Source organism: Notechis scutatus, chromosome 2 (assembly GCF_049901735.1).
Source record: "Notechis scutatus isolate UNSWTSFEM ecotype Mainland chromosome 2, rNotScu1.2, whole genome shotgun sequence".
Taxonomy (NCBI): domain Eukaryota; kingdom Metazoa; phylum Chordata; class Lepidosauria; order Squamata; family Elapidae; genus Notechis; species Notechis scutatus.
This window is the reverse complement of record NC_142010.1, coordinates 10,103,569-10,127,826: the sequence shown is the minus strand read 5'-3', so window position 1 is coordinate 10,127,826 and position 24,258 is coordinate 10,103,569. Positions and strand designations below refer to the sequence as shown.

The window sequence follows — 24,258 nt, the reverse complement described above, 5'->3', positions numbered from 1 at the left end:
TGTCAGGTTACAATGGTATGCAATTAAGGTTACTATATGTACAGTTGCTTTATCTATAAATATAAATTGTTTTAAGCATATTCATGTTCTTCTTTACTGTGATATTTCAGTATCATTCATATACCACATTATGTTAAATATTTTTCTTGCCTATTTCCAGCAATCTGCAAACAATTAGTCTATTTTCTATAGGAATGTCACATCAAATAATATAAATATAATGCCATTTATTTTTGGTGGGATTCATTAATCGCACTAATGAAGACAGCCTTATCTCCTTGCCCTGAATCGTGATGAATTCTCTTCTTCTGTGTCCTCCATGAACTGGCATCTCATCTCCAGCCCAAGACAAGGTTGCAGGAATTGGCATCTCCAGAGGTTCATTAAAGAAAAAAAAACACAGTGTGGTGGGTGAGAAAACTTTCAGTTATGAATCAAATCTTAAAACTCCTTGGAAACTCCACACTGGAGAGAAACCCTGTCAGGCCTCCGAGTATTGAAAGAGCTTCAGTAAAAGCAAATATCTCATTTACCATCCGAGGATCCACACCAGAGAGAGACTGAACCTGTGTTTGGACTGTGGGAAGGGCTTCATTGTGAGCAAATCCCCCCCACCTTCTCGTCAAATAATTCAACGGTTTCTTTTGTTTTTCAATTCTGCATTTATTTTTACCTTATTTTGATGACAATGGTTGCTTCAATTGCCAACTGTCAGGCCCATTCTTTCCAGACAACAGACAGGCACATAAAACAAGCTGTGCATCAGTGAAGTCTAGAATTAAATATAAAAAAGATAGACTGCGGGTATAAACAAACACCTTTAGAACTGACAATAAAGATATCAAAGTAGTGAGCACTTCTGCCTTTTAGGATCAACCTTTAACAGTAAAGGAAAAAATAAGCCCCAGTTCTGCACTTGGTGGAGCAGCCATAAAGGCCTCTGAAATCTCATTTAAATGCCATGATGGGTCTCTAATTAAAATAATCAGTATTGCATAAGCCACGATCATGTTCCCTATGATGTTCTATGAACAGAATAGAATATAAAAAATGAATAGAATAGAATAGAATAGAATAGAATAGAATTCTTTATTGGCCAAGTGTGATTGGACACACAAGGAATTTGTCTTTGGTGCAAATGCTCTCAGTGTACATAAAAAGAAAAGATACATTATAAAGTATAGAAAATAGAATAGAATAGGTGAAGAGAGAAAAGGAAACTATGGAATATGAAGTATATATATAAACAATGGAATGGAGTGGAACAGAATAGAAAGTTGGACTTAAACAAGCAGGAAGGAAGCGAACTGATGCCTCTGAACTTTACCCATTTCTGTTCTCTGAATGCCCCTAGTACTGCAACTCCCATCACACCCTGCCTTCTCATGTTTGGGGCACCCTTTCGAGCCACTTGCTTTGGGCAAGTCGCAAGGCCAGTTACGCTTACAGGAATGCCACCATTGACATCCCTACAGGGACATTATATGCATATAATGTCCCTGTAGGGGTGTCAATGGTGGCATTCCTGTAAGCGTAACTGGCCTTGCGACTTGCCCTGTTTCCTGGATTGCCGTAGAGACCATTCGCCACCTTAAGAAAGCTGAACTCCAACTCCCACAATGCCTCTTGCTGGCTGAGGAACTCTGGGAGTTGAAGTTCACCTATCTTAAAGTTGCTTAAGCTTGAGAAACACCGTCCCAGGCTAAGCTGATGCATTAAACCTCCCCAATCCGGTTACGGCTTCGCACACACCAGGTCGCTCCCTTCCCCCTCCCTATTTGATCATCAACCCCTCCTTGCTCCGGTCTTCCAAAGAGTGAAATAGAGGCGATGGATTCCTAGAGAGGAAGGAAATTTGCAGTGGAGGGGTGTGGAAAAGAAAAGCCCCCTCCCATCTAAACGCTGCCAGGGCTGGTCACTTGCAGCGGCGTTTGCAAAAGGGGCTGAGATCGACCCTGCTCTCCCTCCGGGCCTTTAAGGTGCGTGTTGTGTGTGTGTGTGTGTTGGGAGGGGAGGTGGGGGCTGAGCATCGGACCCTTGAGGGTCCCCATTTAAAGGGGGCAGGGACACCCCCTTTTGGGTTCCCCCCTCCCCTGCCTTGTGCATTTGAGCAAAGCGAAGCTGCAGAGAAGCAGTGAGGGAGGAGGGAACCCCCCCCCCTCAAAACAAATCCGAGCCCACTCCTGCAAATAAAAGATTAGGTGGGGAGGGGGCGCCTTTGCAGAGCAAGCAAGGGGGTCTATGGTTTCCCCTTTTTTTTTGCATGCCGTGGTGTTGGGCGGGCGGGGGGGAGCAACTTAGCTCCCTCCCCTCCTTCTCCGTCGTTCTGGCTTTCAGTTTTTGGTTGCTGCCTTTCTCCCCCACCCCTTCGGCCTGCGCCCTTTGCAAGGTTAAAACTTCCAGGGCGTGTATTTCAATGCCTTTACTAGGCGTTGGGAAGGGAAATCCCATCTGGTTCAGTTCTAAATTGGCAGGAATAGAATAGAATATTGGCCAAGTGTGATTGGACACACAAGGGATTTTGTCTTTGGTGCGTATATGCTAGAAACAACATGGAGGCTGATTGGAAAGAAAAAGTTTATTGAAGAGAGCCATACACAAAAAAGACAGCATGCAATTCTGGGTCAGTTGCACAACTAGCTAGATGAGTGCCAGGATTTCCTGAAATGCTGTGTGTGTGTGTGTGTTTGTGTGTGTGCAATGAAAGGGCTTGTGTTCCGAAAGGCTGTTGAGCAAATTCCTATTGTGGCTCATGGCTTTCTTCCTGTGCTGAATCTTGGGTGAGAGGCTGCTGTACTAATCCTATGATTCTGCTTTTGTTAGCTGCAAGCAGAGTTTCCCTGAAAAGATCCTGCCTTGAATGGATTTCTGCCTGCGGTATTTGCTTTGCATATGAATAGAGCCATTCTCTGGATAGTTGGCTTCTTCTTCTTCCAATAAGCTGCTGTGAGCTCTGAAGACAAAGTGGAGGCTGTTTTCTGTCTTCAAGAGCATGTTTCTTCATTTCCCCCTTAGGGAAATACACTGCTCAAAAAAAATAAAGGGAACACAAAAATAAGACATCCTAGATCTGAATGAATGAAATATTCCTATTAAATACTTTGTTCATTACATAGTTGGATGTGCTGACAACAAAATCACACAAAAATTATCCATGGAAATCAAATTTAGCAACCCATGGAGGCCTGGATCAAAATGAAAGTGGAAAAAAACACCACAGGCTGATCCAACTTTGATATAATGTCCTTAAAACAAGTCAAAATGAGGCTCAGTAGTGTGTGTGGCCTCCACGTGCCTGTATGACGTCCCTACAATGCCTGGGCATGCTCCTGATGAGGTGGTGGATGGTCTCCTGAGGGATCTCCCACACCTGGACTAAAGCATCCCCCAACTCCTGGACAGTCTGTGGTGCAATGTGGCGTTGGTGGATGGAGCGAGACATGATGTCCCAGATGTGCTCAATTGGATTCAGGTCTGGGGAACGGGCAGGCCAGTCCATAGCATCAATGCCTTCGTCTTGCAGGAACTGCTGACACACTCCAGTTACATGAGGTCTAGCATTGTCATGCATTAGGAGGAGCCCAGGGCCAACCGCATCAGCATATGGTCTCACAAGGGGTCTGAGGATCTCATCTCGGTACCTAATGGCAGTCAGGCTACCTCTGGTGAGCACATGGAGGGCTGTGCGGCCCCCTAAAGAAATGCCACCCCATACCATTACTGACCCACTGCCAAACCGGTCATGCTGGAGGATGTTGCAGGCAGCAGAACGTTCTCCACGGCGTCTCTAGACCCCGTCACGTCTGTCACATGTGCTCAGTGTGAAACTGCTTTCATCTGTGAAGAGCACAGGGCGCCAGTGGCGAATTTGCCAATCTAGGTGTTCTCTGGCAAATGCCAAACATCCTGCACGGTGTTGGGCTGTAAGCACAACCCCCACCTGTGCACGTCGGGCCCTCATACCACCCTCATGGAGTCTGTTTCTGACCGTTTGAGCAGCCACATGCACGTTTGTGGCCCGCTGGAGGTCATTTTGCAGGGCTCTGGCAGTTCTCCTGTTCCTCCTTGCACAAAGGCGGAGGTAGTGGTCCTGATGCTGGGTTGTTGCCCTCCTACGGCCTCCTCACGTCTCCTGATGTACTGGCCTGTCTCCTGGTAGCGCCTCCATGTCTGGACACTACGCTGACAGACACAGCAAACCTTCTTGCCACAGCTCGCATTGATGTGCCATCCTGGATGAGCTGCACTACCTGAGCCACTTGTGTGGGTTGTAGACTCCGTCTCATGCTACCACTAGAGTGAAAGCACCGCCAGCATTCAAAAGTGACCAAACCATCAGCCAGAAAGCATAGGAACTGAGAAGTGGTCTGTGGTCACCACCTGCAGAACCACTCCTTTATTGGGGATGTCTTGCTAACTGCCTCTGCTTTCCACCTGTTGTCTATTCCATTTGCACAACAGCATGTGAAATTGATTGTCAATCAGTGTTGCTACCTAAGTGGACAGTTTGATTTCACAGAAGTGTCATTGACATTGTGTTGTTTAAGTGTTCCCTTTATTTTTTTGAGCAGTGTATAATCTTATGGCTTTTTAAAATATTTCATTTTTCTGGGGGGTGGGGGGCTTCCCACATAGGTGTGGATCAGTTTTATTGGGTGTTTTTCTTTCAAAAAGGGGCAAAGCTGCCTTTAGTTATCTCGTGTATTTTAGCAGTTGGAGCCTTATTTCTTTTTTTTTTTTAACCTATCCTCATGAGTTCTAGATGGGATGGGATGGGATGCATAAAAACAGCAGTCCATTAAGCCAAAACAATCCTTTCTCATAATATCTTTTTTTTTAAAAAAAAAAAAAACTTAATTTATTACCCTCCCCAATTGTAAATATGCAAGGTAGACAGGTTGAGTCCTGCCCCATAACTATAGCTGAAGGTGTATTTGAACTTCTTTGAATTTAAATTTCCTTGAATTTGTATTTCTTTCCTTCCTTCTGCCCTAAATCCCTCCCTTCTTTGAATTTCGTCTCTCCCTTCAGGAACAGGAAATGTGTTATAAGGAGACTCCTTCCTTCCTTCCTCCATACAAGAACAGGAAATGTGCCACAAGCAAGCCAGGAGTCGTGATGGGTTGGAGTTCATAACTGCATAAGTTAGAAAAAGCAAGAAAGGGGAGAAGAAATGGGTTGCTTACAATAACCTCAACTTTTTCCTCCTCTTTTGCTTATACGATGCCTTAACCCAGGGCCTTCAAACTTGACAGCTTTAAGACTTGTAGGCTTCAACTCCTAGAATTCCTCCTCCAGTCATGTTAGCTCAGGAATTCTGGGAGTTGAAGTTCACAAATCTTAAACTTGCAAGTTTGAAGACCCTTGCCCCTTAACCTTCTGTGTTGCCTGAAGGTAGTCCTCTATTTATGAGCACAATTGGGATTGCAATCTTGCTTGTTTTGCGAAGTGGTCATTATGTGAGATATCTCATGATGGCTTTGCTCAAAAATTGTAATTCTGTGCTCACTGTTGCGGTTTAAGTGATTTCATTGGTCATTAAGTGCACAGAATCCCAAGTTAGAAGCATGGGTTTGTGTGGACAAGGGGGGCAGCAGGGGAGGCCATCAGAGTCCCAGCGTTGGCCACACTTGACTTGAGGGGATCCTGGAGAAGCTTAGAAATGTTTGGTACACGTTGCTTAGAAACTGTATGGAACATGCAGATGGGAGAATGGCAGAAGGCTGCAAAGGACTCCAGTCTCAGAAATTAAGGCCACATTTCTCGGTGGCAACGGTGACACTGGCCTGAAGTCCAGGCCTGATGTCAGTGGCAGAGGCCTCCATTTAAGACTAGCATTTCTGCCTCATTGTAGGGCCTAGATGCGGCAGCTGAGGCTTCTGGGGGCAGCTGCATCTTTGTCCTTCACTGCAACACTCCTAATTCATGCACGGCCTGCACAGGACCTCCCTCAGCCCCTCAGTCACCCCTCCACTTCTTCTTCGGGCCATCCTTAACCCACAACATCATTCAACAACTTCATTCAACAACTACTATTTTAAAAAGGGGGGGTTGCCTCCTAGTGATGAGGGAGATTTTGTCTAGTGTCCCGAGGTCGCTGATGGGGTTGAAGTCTCAGATATTGTGAATCTCTACCTTTCTTAATATTATTCTTGATATTATTCTGCTTTTTTTTGACAGTGGATAAGAGATTGTGACCAAAGATTTACCTGCAAGACAACAATCAACAGGCAGTAGATACTTAGGGCAAGGCAGAAGCTGCCAGAAAGGATGGAGCCTGAGAAGCTCTTGGATCCCCCATCAGACCCAAGCAGCGCTTCAAAAAAATCCAAAAAAATGCATAAATGCTCAGAGTGTGGGAAATCCTTTGCTGGCAGGTCCTTCCTTTTGACCCACAGGAAGACCCATGTGGGAAGTGGATCCAGTCAAGGTTTGGAGGGTGAGAAATCCTTATCTGGAAAAGACGCCGAAGATCCCCCTTCACTAAAACCCTATAAATGTGATGAATGTGACTTATGCTTTGGTCGATCATCATACCTCCTTACACATCAGAAAATCCACACTGGAGAGAAACCTTATCAATGTCTGGAATGTGGGACATTTTTCCGTGAAAAAGCCACCCTCAGAAAGCACGAGAGGACTCATACGGGGGAGAAACCTTTCAGCTGTGGGCAATGTGGAAAGAGCTTTTCCCAGAAGATCAATCTTTGTGTCCATGAGCAGATTCACGCGGGAATCAAACCTCACAAATGCTTAGAGTGTGGAAAATGTTTCACCCAGATTTCATCTCTTCGGAGTCACGAGAAAACACACCGAGGGGAGAAAAACGAAAAGTGCCTTGAATGTGGGAAATGTTTTATCTTGAAATCAAACCTGTTGCAACATCAGAGACTTCACACTGGAATGAGACCCTATGAATGCCCAGAATGTGAGAAACGATTTCTGACTTCTTCTGATCTTCGGAAACACCAGATAGGGCACAAAGAGGAGAAACCCTATAAATGTGGGGAGTGTGGGAAAGGTTTTCTCGAGCGAAGGAAGCTTCAGAGTCACGAGAGAATCCACACAGGGGAGAAGCCATTCAAATGTCTGGAGTGTGAGATGTGCTTTTCCGATAAATACAACCTTGCAAGGCATCAGAGGGTCCACACAGGAGAGAAGCCCTACAAATGCGGAGAATGTGGAAAATGTTTTGCTCAGAAGGGATACCTTTCAATCCATTATAAAACCCACACAGAGGAGAAGCCCTTTCAGTGCAATGAGTGTGGACAATTTTATCGTACCCTAACAACCCTTAGAAAACATGCAAAACTTCACACAGGGAACAAAATTTCAAATGGTTAGAGTGTGGGAGAACATTTGCTCATTCATGTTCCCTTAAAAATCACAGCCAAATCTATATAGGAGAGAAGCCCTAGTCAGGTAACCTTAAATTTAAGCATAATTTTCAAGAAGAACCTATCCCTATTACTGAAGAGAAAAGTTTTCGATCAGTGTGTGCTAGTCATATCAAATATTTGTTAACCTTTTATTTCTCTTTTCATTTTTTTGGATATAAATTTATCATTTCAGGAAATGTTTAATATCTTCCAATTTTATTACTATTGTTTTGTAATTATTTTGTTTAGTTGTTATGAGGGGGATTTAAGCTAACTGGAAAGGGGGATTATATTCTTATGTCATTAGCTATTTTTGTCAATGGGATCTGGATCTTTGGGGATCAATAGGAGAGCTGAAGATTTAAAGATAAGTTTGTAAAAAATGGGATCAGGTACACAATGAAGATGCCCCCGTTGGTAATTGGAGAGAGAATGATAAATCACACACACGGGATTAATTGGAGTGCAGGTTACTTAGCACATACATTGCAGGTTGTGAGATATGTTAACTTTGAATTATGTAATGATTTTAGTGTGGATTGTAAATTGATACCAGGTTGCTTATCACGTGACCCAAAATTCAGGTTATAATATGTGCAATTAAGATTACTATATGTACAATTGCTTTATCTATAAATTTAATTTTTAAAGCATATTCTTGTTCTTCTTTACTCTGATACTTCATTATTCAAGCACCATATCGCATTCAATGTTTTTCTTGCCTATTTTCGCCAATCTGGAAACAATTACCTTATTTCCCATCGAAATACCACTTCAAAATAGTACAGGTAGACCTTGGGTTACGACCACAATTGAACCTAAAATTGATGTTGCTAAGTGATACATTTGTTAAGCGAGTTTTGCCCCATTTTACGACTTTTCTTCCCATTCTTGTGAAGTGAACCATTGAAATTGTTACGTTAGCAACATGGTCCTTAAGTGAATCCGGCCTCTTCATTGACTTTGCTTGTCAGATGATCACAAAAGGGGATCTCATGACTCGGAGAGACTGCAACTGTCATAAATATGAATTAGTTGCCAAGAATCTGAATTTTGATCACGTGACCATGGGGATGCTGCAGTGGTTGTAAGTGTGAAAAATGGTCATTTTTCAGTGCCCTTTTAACTTGTTATGGTCACTAACAAACTGTTGTAAGTTGAGCACTACCTGTATAAATCGTATTTTTTGAGGGATTCATTAACCTCACTAAAGGAGACCTAACCGAACTCCTTGCTTGCCCTAAACTGTGCTTAATTCTCTTCTCCTGTGTCCTCCATGAAGTGGCATCTCATCCCCAGTCCATGACAAGGTTGCATGAATTGGCATCTCCAAAAGAGCTCATTAAAGAAAATAAAGAATCCAGTATCTTGTGTGTAAGAAAACTTTCAGCTATAAATTGAATCTTAAACCTCAGTGGAAACTCCACAGTGGAGAGAAACCCTTTCAGTGCTAATGTCAACCTTTCCAACTTGGTCATCCAGCAAAGAAAAGGACTCCTGCCCCATTGTTTAGCCAAAATTAAAAGTTTACTGAAGCTGAAGTCGTGACAAGTAGCGAAGCTGGATCTGGTATTGTTGCACACAATTAATTTTCTCGTTTCTCCGGTCGTCATCCTGTTATCAGTTAATGTCCAATTGGGTGCTTGTATATTGCTTCAATTGCCAATTGTCAGGCCTGTTCTTTCCAGACACTCATATAAAATAAGGTGTACAAATCAGAGAGGTCCAGAATTAAAAATAAGGAAGACTGACTAACAACAAAAGTTAGAACAAACCCCTTTAGAACTGACAATGAAGGCATCGAAATAGTGAACAGCTTCTGCCTTTTAGGATCAATCATCAACAGTAAAGGAAGAAATAAGCCCCAGTTCAGCACTTGGTAGTGTTGTAATGACGAGGCAGTCGAGTTGTTTGATCATGAACAACTGAATCATGATGATCTTTATTGGAGTCTAGTCTTGCATTTATACACATTTTTAGTTATCCTCCATCATTGGTTAACTTTGGTTACTGCTTAACTTTCCTTACTGTTTAGCACAGTAATCCATACAATTAATTATCTCTAGTTAAAGTCTAACATGTTTACTTCCTCTCTCTAATCCTCCTTTATCCATAGATTAGTGACTTTGTTTGCCTGAGTTGTATTTGCTTGGAAACATTCTTTATCTGAGGTTTGCCATCCGAGATTGGAACATTCCTGCAATTACAACTCTACATGGTAGAGCAGCCATAAAGGCCTTTGAAATCTTATTTAAATGCCATAACTAAAATAATCAGAATTGTGTAAGCCATGATCCTCTTCCCTATGATCTTCTATGCACTGAGCAGAACAGAATATTAAAAAATGGAATATAAAGTATAGAAAATAGAATAGAATAGATGAAGAGAGAAAAGAAACTATGGAATATAAAGTATATAAACAATGGAATGGAATGGAGCAGAATAAAAGCCAAAGTTGGATTTAAACAAACAGGATAGGACTAGGACTGATGCCTCTGAACTTTCCCCATTCCTATTCTCCGGATGCCTCTAGCCTAGTAGTACTACAACTCCCATCACACCCTGCCTTCACATATTTGGGGCACCCTTTCGAGACAGTTGCTTTGGAACTGGTGTTGAGTCCTTAGAAGCACAACGCGGCATATAATGTCCCTGTAGGGATGTCAATGGTGGCATTCCTGTAAGGATAACTGGCCTTGCGAATTGCCCTGTTTGCTGGGTTGCCATAGAGACCATTCGCCACCTTAAGAAAGCTGAACTCCAACTCCCAGAATGCCTCGTGCTGGCTGAGGAACTCTGGGAGTTGAAGTTCACCTAGCTTAAAGTGGCTAAGGTTGAGAAACACCGTCCTAGACTAAGCTGATGCATTAAACAACCCCCAAAATCTGGTTACAGCTTTGCACAAACCAGGTGCTTAGTTCACCTGCGGGTTGTGTGTGTGTGTGTGTGTGTGGAGGGGGTTACAGACCTGGTGCCAATCTTGCTTGCCCTTCCCTCCCCTTTCCCCTCCCTATTTGATCATCAAGCCTCGTCTTGCTCTGGGTTCCGAAGGAGATAAGTCTCTGAGAGATCGATTCCTTAGAAAGGAAGAAAATTTGGGGTGGAGGGGTTTTTTTGGGGGGTGGGCTGGGGAAAAGAAGGCCAAAGGCTCCTCCCATCCCCGGTCTCGTCTGAATGCTGCCGGGGCCGGCGTTTGCAGGAGGGGCTGAGATCGACCCTGCTCTCTCTTCGGCTCTTTGTGGTGTGTGATGGGGTGTGTGGGATCGGGCCCACTTACCGGGGTGTGTGTGTGTGGGGGAAAACACCCGATCTCCTTTCTTGTGCATTTGAGCAAAGCTAAACTGCAGAGGAGGAGGAGGAGGAGGAGGGTGGGAGGGATGAAGGGCGCTGGGACGTCCCCCACTCAAGATAGATCCGAGCTCACTCCTGCAAATAAAAGATTACGTGGGAAGGGGGCGCCTTTGCAGAGCAAGCAAGAGGGTCTATGGTCTCCCCTTTTCCATGCTGTGGGGAGGGGGAGCCAGCTTAGCCCCCTCCACCCCAAGTTCTGGTTTTCAGTTTGATTGCTGCCTCTCCTCCCTCCCCTTCCCGCGCCCCTTGCAGGGTTCAACAGATTACCAGAGTTGGAAGGGACCTTGTAGGTCATCTAGTCCAACCCCCCTGCCCAATCAGGAGACCCTACTACACCATTTCTGACAAATGGCAGTGCAAACTCTTCTTGAAAGTCTCAAGGGATGAAGCTCCCACAACTTCAGAAAGCAAAGCTGTTCCATGGGTTGATTGTTCTCACTGTCAGAAAAGTTCTCTTTTTATTTCCAGGTTAAAACTTTCAGGGTGTATTCAATGCTTTGCTAGGTGCTGGGAAGGAAAATCCATCTGGTTCAATTCTTAAAATGGGAGAAAGATGCTGGAAGCCACATAGAGGCTGATTGTAAAGAAAGTCCATTTATTGGTGGACAGAACCACCAGGGTTTGCGGGTTCTGGTGCAGCTGGCAAAATGGAGTTTAGAGTGGGTTGGTTTTTATACCTTCTGGATTTCTATGGGGGTCATGGCTAGCTCTATAGGCAAAAGGGAAAATGCAAATCTTAGGTGTTTGTCCGAGCTAATCTGATCAACCTATTTTTTTGTTGCTTATCTGAGTTTCTGTCTTGATCTTTCTGAATGGGTTACCAAATCTGCATTTCTAAAAGCTGGCCTCCTCAGTATTTTTTTGCTTGAGACAGGGAAACTGGGACTGTTTTCTGCCTCCTTTCAGATTTTTTTCCCCCATTTCTCCTTTCCTTTCCTTCCTTCCTTCCTTCCTTCCTTCCTTCCTTCCTTCCTTCCTTCCTTCCTTCCTTCCTTCCTTCCTTCCTTCCTTCCTTCCTTCCTTCTTTCTGTTGGAAGAAATATTCTTCTGGATTCTGTTCCAAGTGGGGGGAAAAACACTGGAAACATGGAGGCTGTTTGGAAAGATGGTTTAATGGTGAACAGGACCATATGGCTTGGAGCTCCAAGCCAACATGCTGGACATGTATATAACCTTAGTTATATACCCTCTGTTGGGCCCCACCTTATTGTTTCCTGTTCCTGTGTAAGAAAGGTATCCCATTGGCTGTCAGATTCCCAGGGGTGGGAGTCTTAGCTAACTTTGTAGGCTTTGTCTGGAGTGCTGGCTTCACCTGAGTGCTGGCTGATGCAATCTTCCCCAGGTCAGGTGGTAAGATGGGCAGAGGCCTTTGTTATGTAGAATATTCTGCCCCCAGGCCTTAATAGCCTGCGCATTAATAAAGGTGGGGGTGAGCTTCTGCTTCTGAGGTGAATTTCTGCTTCTCTTGAGTTTCTACTTCCCTTTTAGGGGTGATATTCTACCTTTTTAATATTTCCTAGGATGTATCATTTTTCTAGGAGAGGGGTGGGTGCTAACTTCCTACACTTCCTTCCTTCCTCTGTGCAGGAACAGAAAATTTGTCACTGGAGATTTTGTCTAGACTAGAGTGTTGTGAGGTGCTGAACAGGGAGTCGGATTGGAAAACCTTCCTGATCCCTCCCAAGTCTCAGGTATTGTGAATCTCTACTTTTCTCAAAAGGAAATATTATTCTGCATTTCTTTTTTTTTTCTTTCTGACAGTGGATAAGAGATTGTGACCCAAGATTTACCTGCAAGACAACAATCAACAGGCAGTAGATACTTAGGGCAAGGCAGAAGCTGCCAGAAAGGATGGAGCCTGGGAAACTCTTGGATCCCCCATCAGACCCAAGCAGCGCTTCGAAAAAGTCCAAAAAAATGCATGAATGCTCAGAGTGTGGGAAATCCTTTGCTGGCCGGTCCCTCCTTTTGACCCACAGGAAGGTCCATGTGGGAAGTGGATCCAGTCAAGGTTTGGAGGGTGAGAAATCCTTCTCTGGAAAAGACGCCGAAGATCTCAGGAGCCCCCCTTCACTAAAACCCTATAAATGTGATGAATGCGATTTATGCTTTGGTCGATCGTCACACCTTCTTACACATCAGAAAATCCACAATGGAGAGAAACCTTATCATTGTCTGGAATGTGGGACATTTTTCCGTGAAAAAGCCACCCTCAGAAAGCACGAGAGGACTCACACGGGGGAGAAACCTTTCAGCTGTGGGCAATGTGGGAAGAGCTTTTCCCAGAAGACAAACCTTTGTGTCCATGAGCAGATCCACGCAGGAATCAAACCTCACAAATGCTTGGAGTGTGGAAAACAGTTCACACAGAGTTCCTCTCTTTGGAAACACGAGAAAACACACCGAGGGGAGAAAAATGAAAAGTGTCTCGAATGCGGGAAGTGTTTTATCTTAAAATCAAACCTGTTGCAACATCAGAGACTTCACACCGGGGAGAGACCCTATCAATGTTCAGAATGTGAGACACGATTTCTGACTTCTTCTGATCTTCGGAAACATCAGAAAGGGCACAGAGATGAGAAACCCTATAAATGTGGGGCTTGTGAGAAAGGTTTTCTTGAACTAAGGAAGCTTCAGAGTCATGAGAGAATCCACACAGGGGAGAAGCCATTCAAATGCCTGGAGTGTGGGAGGTGCTTTTCCCAAAAACATCATCTTGCAAGGCATCAGAGGGTCCACACAGGAGAGAAGCCCTACAAATGCGGAGAATGTGGAAAATATTTTGCTCAGAAGGGATACCTTTCAATCCATTATAAAACCCACACAGAGGAGAAGCCCTTTCAGTGCAATGAGTGTGGACAATTTTATCGTACCCTAACAACCCTTAGAAAACATGCAAAACTTCACACAGGGAACAAAATTTCAAATGGTTAGAGTGTGGGAGAACATTTTGCTCATTCATGTTCCCTTAAAAATCACAACGAAATCTATATAGCAGAGAAGCCCTAGTCAGGTAACCTTAAATTTAAGCATAATTTTCAAGAAGAACCTACCGCTATTACTGAAGAGAAAAGTTTTCGATCAGTGTGTGCTAGTCAAATCAAATATTTCTTAACCTTTTATTTTTCTTTTCATTTGTTGGGCATAATGTTTATTATTTCAGGAAAATAATAAACTTTATATCCAATATCTTCCAATTTTATTACTATTGTTTTGTAATTATTTTCTTTAATTATGAGATGGGTTTAAGCTAACTGGAAAGGGGAATTATATTATGTCATTAACTATTTTTGTCCATTGGATCTGGACAGTGGTGGGATTCAGTTGGTTTGCACCAGTACAGTAGAATCAGTAGCTAACTTTCTGTGCAGTTCGGCGAATCGGCTGTTGGAAGAAATCTCCTTCCAACAGCCTTTTTCCCCCCACACCTTAAGGATTTCATCCTGGCAGGAAGGCAGGAAGGAGGCATTCTGGTGTGCCTGTGTGTGTTGTTTCTAGCCTAATCCTTATCTTTATTATTGCCCTGCTTAAGGCTTGGGAAGAGGAACTGGTTGGATAGAATAGAGTAGAGTAGAGTAGAGTACAGTAGAGTACAGTAGAGTAGAATAGAATATTTTATGGGCCAAGTTTGATTGGACACACAAGGAATTTGTCTTGGTGTAAATACTCTCACAATATATAAAAGAAAAGATACATTCGTCAAGAGTCAAGAATCAAAAGGTATAACACTGAATGATAGTCATAGGGTACAATAAGCAATCAAATCATACTAGGAAACAGTCAATATAAATCGTAAGGATACAAGCAACAAAGTTACAGTCATACAGTCACAAGTGGGAGGGGATGGGTGATAAGGAGTGATGAGAAGGTTAACAGTAATAGTAGTGGAGACTTTGTAATAGTTGAACAGTGTTGAGGGAATTATTTGCTTAGCAGAGTGATGGCTTTTGGGGAAAAAACTGTCCTTGTATCTAGTTGTTCTGGTGTGCAATGCTCTACAGCGTTGTTTTGAGGGAAGGAGTTGAAACAATTTATGTCCAGGATGTGAGGGTCCATAAATATTTTCACAGCCCTCTTTTTGACTCGTGCAGTCCTTGATTGAAGGCAGGTTGGTAGCCATTGTTTTTTTTGGATTAAGAGCTATTTACATAAGGGTTGGCATAGCCATAGAAGAAATGGCTGGGAGGCAGGATGCAAGCTTGGCACTCTGTCTGATATTTTTAATGCCTTTCTGGGGGGCATGTGATATTTCCTTAAATCTGGATGATTTCCTTAGGATATCTTGTGAGGTGAGTGAGAGCAGCTGGTATCTTTAAGTGGTGCAAATGGATCTGACGATTGCTTCTCCTAGGTGGGAAAGGGTGTTTTGTCAGTTCACTGAGCACAGGACTCTCTTGTCTATGGGGATTCTTCAGTCATCCAGGTCATGATTGTCCCAAAGGTGCTTTTTTCAAGAGGAAACTGGACTTTCTCCAGTTGCCTTCTGAAAAAGCTCCTTTGGAACAGGAGTCTCTTGCATTGCTTCAGAGTATCCAAGGCACATGATTGCTCACTGATAGTAAGTGGATCCTCCTTTCAATTTGTTTTAGTTTTCTCTTATGATAATAAGTCTCAGCAACGTGGCACCAATTGTAGAAAGTTAGCACCCACCCTCTCTTAGAAGAATGAAACATTTTGAGAAATATTTAAAAAGATTATATTTCCCTTGATGAGAAATGAAGAAACTGTTTTCTTAGAGGGAGAAAGCAGCCCCCCACCTCCCTTAATAGCCCACAGCAGATGTCAGCACTTAAAGAGACAGATAACTCTATTCATAGGCAAAAATTCCCTGCAGCAAGGTCTGAATGAAGGTAGAGTGGGATTAGCCCTCAGTCAAGATCCAAAATGGGAGGAAAGACATTAAAACACAGTAGGAATTTCCCAATACCCCTTCAGGACACAAGCCTCTTCATTACATCATCTCTAGAGATTGCAAACTTCAACCAAACTTCTCAGGCACCCCACAGAGCCATCTACATGGCCCCATGGGAGTCTGACAACAACCAATAGAATACATGTTGTTGCACAGAAACAGGAAGCTCAAGTCAAAACCCTCCCTCTCAACTCCATATGGTCAATTGCACTAGGATCATGTGCTTGATGGTTCTGCTTCATTAAACCATCTATCCAATAAGCTTCCATGTTTCCAGTGTCTTTCTCCCAGCTTGGACCTGAACCAGATGGATATGTGCAATTCAGGTTACTATATGTACAGTTGTTCTAACTATAAATTTAAAATTTTGAAGCATATTCTTGTTCTTTACTGTGATATTTCATTATCCACACACACCTTATTGCATTAAATTTCTTTATTTTCCAATGAGAAATAGTACAGGTAGTCCTTGAGGTACGACTACAATTGAGCCCAAAATTTATGTTGCTAAATGAACAATTGTTAAGTGAGTTTTGCCCCATTTTACGACTTTTCTTCCCCCTCTTATTAAGTGAACCATTGCAATTGTTAAGTTAGTAACACGGTTCTTAATTGAATCTGGCTTCCCCACTGACGTGTGGCAACATTATGCTTGCTGTCAGGGTTCCGGAAACTGCCCTAATTAAATCATGACCCTTGAGCCAAGTTTCAGAAGAATCCAAAAGATTTATTAGGAGCAACATGTTGGCATTGTCCCATATGAAGCCAACTCTTGCTACACGTAATTTACCTTCACCTGTGATCCTGTTTCCCTCCTTCCCCCCTGGATATGTCATAAATCAGACTCTCCAAGGAAGCACATTCACTGAGTGTCATCAATCACATTCTCCAATGAAGGATTTACGTGAGCAGACGATCTAGGTTACAATCTTCGTAAATAAGCATGGAATGTACTTCTGTTTTTTATTGTCGTGCTGCTACTTCAGATCCCCCCCCTCTGCTTATGACAACTTCGAAACAGGCATAGAAATGCTTTAGAAGTTGACACTTTGCTTGTTAGAAGATCGCAAGAAGGGACCTCATGACCCAGAGACACTGCAACTGTGATAAAACATGAATTAGTTGCCAAGAGTCAGAATTTTGATCATGTGACCATCGAGATGCTGCAGTGTGTCATGCCCCTGTTAGAATCTGACTCCGAGGGAGAGGAGGAACAGCCGATAGGGAGTGGGGGTATGGCTCCAGAGGTTGTGGAGGAAACGGGAAGGGCACAGGCTGGCTGGGCATTCAGAGGAAGACCCAGGCCCATCCCCTCTTCATCCTAGGGCACGCAGGGGGGAACAGATCAGGGAGAAATGTGAGTGGTATGGTCTACGGGAGAGGAAAGGGCCTTGATCCCCTTCATGGGCTGCAGCTGTGAGGACTGTTTAAAAGGACAAACTGCGCATGGCCCAGTGCTGGAAGCAAAGCATGAATATGTTTCTAGTCCGTCAGTTCTTATCTGAGTTCTGGTGTCCTTCCCAGTGTGTGTATTTTGATATCTGTGGACGTCTTCAAGCCCTTATCCTGCCTTGTCTCAATTGCTTCAGTGTAGTTTGTGTTGTTTTTTTCTATTTATAATTTATATGTATTTTGAGTTTGAACGGAAGTTCTTCCTTTTCGTAACTGTGAGGGAGTTTTTTCTCCAGTAAATGGTAATTGGACCTTTGAAACCAAGTTGAAGGAATTAAAGGGGACGTCACCTGTTTTTGTGACTTTTTTGCTTTTGTATCGCACCCTGAGTCATCACACAGTAGTTGTGAATGAGAAAACATTCATAAGTCACATTTTTCAGTGCCGTTGTAACTTGTAATGGTCACTAAATGAACTGTTGTAAGTTGAGGACTACCTGTATAAATTGAATGGGATATTTTTGAGGGATTCATTAACCTCACTAAAGAAGACCTAACTTAACTCCTTGCTTGCCCTAAACTGTGCTTAATTCTCTTATCATGTGTCTTCCATGAAGTGGCATCTCATCCCTTGCCCATGACAAGGTTGTGGGAATTGGCATCTCCAGCAGATCTCATTAAAGGAAATAAAGAATCCAGTATCTTGTGTGTAAGAAAACTTTCAGCTATAAATTGAATCTTAAAACTCAGCGGAAACTCCACAGTGAGAGAAACCCCTTCAGTGCTAATGTCAACCTTTCCAACTTGGTCATCCAGCAAAGAAAAGGACTCCTGCCCCATTGTTTAGCCAAAATTAAACTTTACTGAAGCTGAAGTCGTTACAGAAGTAGTGAAGCTGGATCTGGCATTTTCGCGCACAATTAATTTTCTCTTTTCCCTGGTCGTCCCCGTTATCAGTTAATGTCCAATTGGGTGCTTGTATATTGTTTTTAGCAACGGAAACTCAATTCCGAGTCATCGTGGCACAGTGGTTACAAAGCAATATTGCAGGGTAACTCTGCCTACAGCCAGGAGTTCAACCCTGACCGGCTCAAGGTTCTCACCTTCTATCCTTCCCAGGTTGGTAAAACGAGGACCCAGATTGTGGGAGTTGGGAGAAATATGCTGACTGCTCAGAGTGGGCTGTAAAGCACTGTGAAGCGGTATATAAGTGTAAATGCTATTCCTATCAGAGGATCCACACCGGAGAGTGATCATACCAGTGTTTGGACTGGTCAAACAATTCACACTGGGGATAAACCGTTCAACTGTTTATTTTTGGTTTTAATCTGTATTTAATTTTACCTCATTTTGAAGACTTCTGGTAGAACAAACCCCTTTAGAACTGACAATGAAGACATCAAAGTAGGGAACAGCTTCTGCCTTTTAGGATCAAACATCAACAGTAAAGGAAGAAATAAGCCCCAATTCAGCACTTGGTAAAGCAGCCATGAAGGCCTTTGAAATCATATTTAAATGCCATGATGGGTCTCTTATCTAAAATAATCAGAATTGTGTAAGCCATGATCATCTTCCCTGTGATATTTTGAACTGATGTGAATGGAAACAATGGAATATGAATTATATAAAGAATAGAGAAGAATAGAAAGAATGGAATAGAATGCAAGCAAAAGTTGAATTTAAAGAAGCAGGAAAAGAAAGCATGCTTCAGAACTTTCCACATTTCTGTTCTCTGGATGCCCCTGTACTACAACTCCCATCACACTCTGCCTTTGCATGTTTGGTTTCGAGCCAGTTGCTTTGGAACTGGTGTTGAGTCCTTAGGAACATAATAAAGCATATAATGTCCCTGTAGGGATGTCAATGGTGGCACTCCTGTAACTGGCCTTGCGAATTGCCCTGTTTGCTGGGTTGCCATAGAGACCATTCGCCGCCTTAAGATAGCTGAACTCCAACTCCCAGAGTTCCCTGTGACAGCTGGGGAATTCTGGGAGTTGAAGTTCACGTGTCTTAAAAGATGCTAAGGTTGAGCAAGGCTGTCTTAGAGTAACTTGATGCACCTGGTTATAGCTATATTTATATTTATATTATGTATATTATTTATATTTTTATATCTATATCTCTATATATCTATATCTCTATCTCTATATTATTTTTTATCAACCATGGCCAGGTGCCTCTGCCCAGCCTTAGGTCGTGTGTGTGTGTGTGCTCATCATCAAGCCTCGTCTTCGAAAGAGTCTTCGAAAGAAAAAATAGAAGCTCTCGGTCTTCGAAAGAGTTAAATAGAAGTGGTGGATTCCTAGAGAGGAAGGAAATTTGGGGTTGGAGTTTGGGGACTGGGGGTGGGAGGAAGGAGAAGGGGGTGGTGGTGGAGAATTGAGAATCAAATGCCCCTCCCATTCCATGTTTGGTCTGAATGTTCCCAGGGCGGGATGCTGGCAGCGGCGTTGGCAGCAGGGAGCTGAGATGGACCCTGCTTTCCCTCCGGGCCTTTCTGGTGGGTGTGGGTGTGGAGGAGAGTGGAGTGCAAGGGGGGAGGGGGGGGAAATCGGGCCCCTTAACTGGGGGAACACTCCCTGTTGGGTTCCTTCCCTCCCCTTCCTTGTGCATTTGAGCAAAGCGAAGCTGCAGAGGAGCAGGGAGGGAGGGATGAACGGCGCTGGGAAGCCCCCCCACTCAAAACAGACCCGAGCCCACTCCTGCAAATAAAAGATTAGGTGGGGAGGGGCGCCTTTGCAGAGCAAGCAACGGGGTCCGTGGTCTCCCCTTTTCCATGCTGGGGAGGGGGGAGAGCAGCTTAGTCCCACCCCCACCCCAAGTTTTGGTTTTCAATTTCCTTGCTTCCTCCCCCCTGTCCCCTTCCTGCGCTCCTTGCAGGGTTAAACAGATTAACAGAGTCGGAAGGGACCTTGTAGGTCATCTACTCCAACCCCCCATCCAAGCAGGAGACCCTACACCATTTCTGACAAACGGCAGTCCAATCTCCTCTTGAAAGTCTCAAGTGATGGCACTCCCACAACTTCCAAGGGCAAGCTGTTTTCCTTTTCAACTTGATTGCTGCTCCCACCCACCCCTTGCAGAGTTAAACCTTCCAGGGAGTGTTTAATGCCTTACTAGCTGTGGATCGGCTTTATTGGGTATGTTTTCTTTCGAATTGGGGGCTAAAGTGGCCTTTAGTTTTTCTTATCGCCTGTTTATTTTAACCCGGTCTGCTCCTCATGAGTTCTAGTGATGAGGGTGGTGGGGAAAGATGCATAAAAGCAGCAGTCCATTCAGCCAAAACAATCCTTTCTCAAAATATCCTTTTCCCCCCTCTTATGCTTAATTTATTACCTTCCCCAAGTGTAAACCTGCAAGGTAGACAGGCTGGATCCTGCTCCAGTTCTGTATTCCAGTTTCTATAGCTGAAGGTGGATTTGAACACAGGTGTCTCTCTCTTTCTTTCTTTCTTTCTTTCTTTCTTTCTTTCTTTCTTTCTTTCTTTCTTTCTTTCTTTCTTTCTTTCTTTCTTTCTTTCTTTCTTTCTTTCTTTCTTTCCTTCCTTCCTTCCTTCCTTCCTTCCTTCCTCCCTTCCTTGTCTTTCTTTCTCCACTCCCTCCCTCCCTCCCTTTCTTTGCATTTGTATTTCTTTCTTTCTTTCCGTCCTGCCTCCCTCCTTTGAATTTGAATTCCTTCTCTCCCTCCCTCCCTCCCTCCATCTCTCTCTCTCTCTCTCTCTCATTTCTGTCATTGGGGGGGCTTATGGGGGGCAGGGGAGGCCATCGGGGGTCCCAGCAAGGTCCATGTTTGACTTGAGTGGGTCCTGGAGAAGCTTTAAGATGGTTTGGTCCACTGCGGCTTGGAGAATGGCGGAAGGATCACCGGTCTAGGGATTAAGGCCACATTTCTCAATGGCAGCAGTGACACTGGGCTGAAGTCCAGGCCTGGGGACAGTGGCAGACAGCTGAAATGACAATAATCCCTGGCCTCCATTAAAAAAACACACACAACACCCTGGCCTTTTTGCCCCGTTGCAGTGGCCAGATGGAGTGGCGGAGGCTTCTGGGAGTGGCTGCAGCATTACAGCTCTCCTAATTCATGTGTGGCCTGCACTGGGCCTCCAGAGTCTCCCCTCCCATCCATGCACTTCTTCCCTGGGTCTCCCTTCTCTTAACAACCCACAACATCACTTAACAACTACTATAACAAAAGAGTTTTCTTCCTAGTGATGTGGGGGCTTGCTCACTGGAGATTTTTTTCTAGATTGTTATGAGGTGCTAGAATAAGGGGCTGGATTGGAAGATCTTCATAGCCCCTCCCAAGTCTCAGGTATTGTGAATCTCTACTTTTCTCAAAAGGAAATATTCTGCATTTCTTTTCTTTTTTTTCTGACAGTGGATAAAAGATTGTGACCAAAGATTTACCTGCAAGACAACTATCAATGGACAATAGAAATTCAGCCCAAGGCAGCAACCGTCAGAAAGGATGGAGCCTGAGAAACTCTTGGATCCCCCATCAGACCCAAGCAGCGCTTCGAAAAAATCCAAAAAAACACATGAATGTGGGAAATCCTTTGCTGGCAGGTCCTTCCTTTTGACCCACAGGAAGATCCATGTGGGAAGTGGATCCAATCAAGGTTTGGAGGGTGAGAAATCCTTCCCGGGAAAAAACTCCAAAGATCTCAGGAAATCCCCTAGACTAAAAGCTTATAAATGTGAGGAGTGTGATTTATGCTTTGGTCAAAAGTCAGACCTTCTTACACATCAGAAAATCCACACTGGAGAGAAACCTTATCAAGGTCTGGAATGTGGGACATTTTTCTGTGAAGAAGCCCATCTCAGAAACCACGAGAGAATCCACACAGGGGAGAACAACGAAAAGTGCCTTGAATGTGGGAAATGTTTTTCCACAAAATCAAACTTGTTGCAACATGAGAAACTTCACACCGGAGAGAGACCCTATGAATTCCCAGAATGTGAAAAACAACTTGTAAATTCTTCTGAACTTCAGAAACACCAGAATGGGCACAATGAGGAAAAACCCTATAAATGTGGGGCGTGTGGAAAAAGTTTTCTGGAACAAAGGAAGCTTCAGAGTCACGAGAAAATCCACACAGGGGAGAAGCCATTCAAATGTGTAGAGTGTGAGATGTGCTTTTCCGATAAATACAACCTTGCAAGGCATCAGAGGGTCCATACAGGAGAGAAGCCCTACAGATGCGTAGAATGTGGAAAATCTTTTGCTCGAAATGGAACCCTTTGGAATCATCATAAAACCCACACAGGGGAGAAGCCATATCAATGCAATGAATGTGGACAATTTTATCGCACCGCATCAGCCCTTAGAAATCATGTTAAAATTCACGCAGGGGGAAAAAAATTCAAATGTTTAGAATGTGGGAGAACATTTGCTTATTCATCTAATCTTAGAAGTCACAGCCGAATCCATACAGGAGAGAAGCCCCATAAATGCTCGGAGTGCAATAAATATTTTTCTCAAAAAAGTAATCTTGTGATACACCAGCGAATCCACACTGGAGAGAAGCCTTATCAATGTCTGGAATGTGGGAAATATTTCCGTGAAAAAGCCACTCTCAGAAACCATGAGATGATTCACACAGGGGAGAAGCCTTACAAGTGTTGGGAATGCGGGAAGAGCTTTTCACAGAAGGCAAATCTTTGGGTCCATGAGAAGATCCATGCAGGAATCAAACCTTACAAATGCTTTGAGTGTGGAAAATGTTTCACTGAGAGTTCATCTCTTCGCAGCCATGAGAAAACACACACGGGGGAGAAAAATGAAAAGTGCCTCGAGTGTGGGAAATGTTTTACCTTGAAATCCAACTTGCTGCAACATCAGAAACTCCACACCGGAGAGAGACCCTATGAATGCCCAGAATGTGAGAAACGATTTGTAAATTCTTCTGAACTTCAGAGACATCAGGAATGGCACAAAGAGGAGAAACCCTATAAATGTGGGGAGTGTGGGAAAGGTTTTATTTCTCAGTACCGTGTTCAGATTCATCAGAGAATCCACACAGGGGAGAAGCCGTACAAATGTGGGGAGTGTGGGAAATGCTTTAACCAAAAATGCGACCTTGGAAGGCATCAGAGGGTCCATACGGGAGAGAAGCCTTACAGATGCGTAGAATGTGGAAAATCTTTTGGTTATAAGGAGCTACTCTGGAGTCATCAAAAAATTCACACAGGGGAGAAGCCATATCAATGTGTGGAGTGTGGGAGATTTTATCGTACCACTTCAGCCCTTAGAAGTCATGTGAACATTCACACAGGGGAAAAAAATTATAAATGTTTAGACTGTGGGAGAACATTTGCTCGGTCATCTCTCCTCAGAAGTCACAGCCGAATACATACCGGAGAGAAGCCCCATAAATGCTCGGAGTGCGATAAATGTTTTTCCCAGAAAATTACTCTTTTGAAGCATCAGAGTATCCACACCAGAGAAAAACCATATAAATGTCTGGAGTGTGGAAAATCTTTTGCGCAACCTTCAACAGTTTGCGTGCACACTGTAAATCATGCAGGAGAGTGACCTTACAAGTGTGTGGAGTGTGAGAAACCTTTTCATTGTAAATCACAGTTAAAAATGCACCAGAAAGGCCACAGCAGAGATAAATCTCTTCAGTTGGGAACAACATTGGGAATACTTTTTTTCAATAATCACACCTCACAGTTCAGCAAAATCTTCACAAGCGAAATCCTACAATTGTTGGTTGTGGGAAAAATATTTTTCCTAGTCAAGTAACCTTAAATACCAATAGGGAGTAGATAATCTAACAAAAGTGCATCCATGTTAGGAATTTAAGAAGGTTCGCCTCACAAGCAGAAGTAGTAGTATCTTACCAGACCGAGTTACAAGTGTTGGGCAATGTAGATTATGTTTTGCAGCTAGTCCTTGAGTTATGATTACAATTAGGAACCAGATTCCCGGTCATAGATTTATACAGTCATACTTTATGGCGCCTGTTATAAAAATAATTCAGTAAAGGAAATACACAGACAAACCACAAGCAATAATTCTTACTTTGAGATCAGAGGTTTATTTCATGAGCAATTTGGAACATGAAAAGCCATCATAACATAACAACATTTCTAGTAACAACAACCCATTGCAATGAGGTCCAGAGATAGCAGCTGACTCCAAAGAGGGTAGCTACCATCGGTGGCCCCCATTTGAGATTTACCCCCTTCTTTTATACCCTTCTTCCTGTGAAGCTCACCCA

General features: G+C 43.5%; 3 protein-coding genes and 1 long non-coding RNA gene across 5 annotated transcripts; 3 read left to right on the top strand and 1 right to left on the bottom strand.

Moving 5' to 3' along the window:
• Positions 1-153: 153 nt before the first annotated feature.
• Positions 154-1,548, bottom strand: LOC148131735 (uncharacterized). Its single transcript, XR_015747115.1, has 3 exons — positions 1,328-1,548; positions 674-772; positions 154-370 (listed from the first exon to the last, which is right to left on the bottom strand). It is a non-coding gene; the product is annotated as an uncharacterized LOC148131735 (long non-coding RNA).
• A 346-nt stretch (positions 1,549-1,894) lies between these two features.
• Positions 1,895-24,258, top strand: LOC113426390 (uncharacterized). Of its 2 annotated transcripts, XM_087952998.1 has the most exons (3): positions 1,895-1,979; positions 2,824-2,877; positions 21,411-24,258. In XM_087952998.1, exon 3 carries the CDS (start codon positions 21,501-21,503, stop codon positions 23,565-23,567), a length of 2,067 nt encoding a protein of 688 aa, XP_087809124.1. In that variant the 5' UTR covers positions 1,895-1,979; positions 2,824-2,877; positions 21,411-21,500; the 3' UTR covers positions 23,568-24,258. The 2 variants fall into 2 exon arrangements, with proteins under 2 accessions (XP_087809124.1, XP_087809125.1); XM_087952999.1 differs by lacking the exons at positions 1,895-1,979; positions 2,824-2,877 and adding an exon at positions 19,432-19,533.
• Positions 1,923-8,032, top strand: LOC113426391 (uncharacterized). The gene is made up of 2 exons (XM_087953279.1): positions 1,923-2,780; positions 6,181-8,032. Exon 2 carries the CDS (start codon positions 6,271-6,273, stop codon positions 7,342-7,344), a length of 1,074 nt encoding a protein of 357 aa, XP_087809405.1. The 5' UTR covers positions 1,923-2,780; positions 6,181-6,270; the 3' UTR covers positions 7,345-8,032.
• LOC148131734 (uncharacterized) lies at positions 10,549-15,184 on the top strand. Its single transcript, XM_087953278.1, has 2 exons — positions 10,549-10,620; positions 12,492-15,184. Exon 2 carries the CDS (start codon positions 12,582-12,584, stop codon positions 13,662-13,664), a length of 1,083 nt encoding a protein of 360 aa, XP_087809404.1. The 5' UTR covers positions 10,549-10,620; positions 12,492-12,581; the 3' UTR covers positions 13,665-15,184.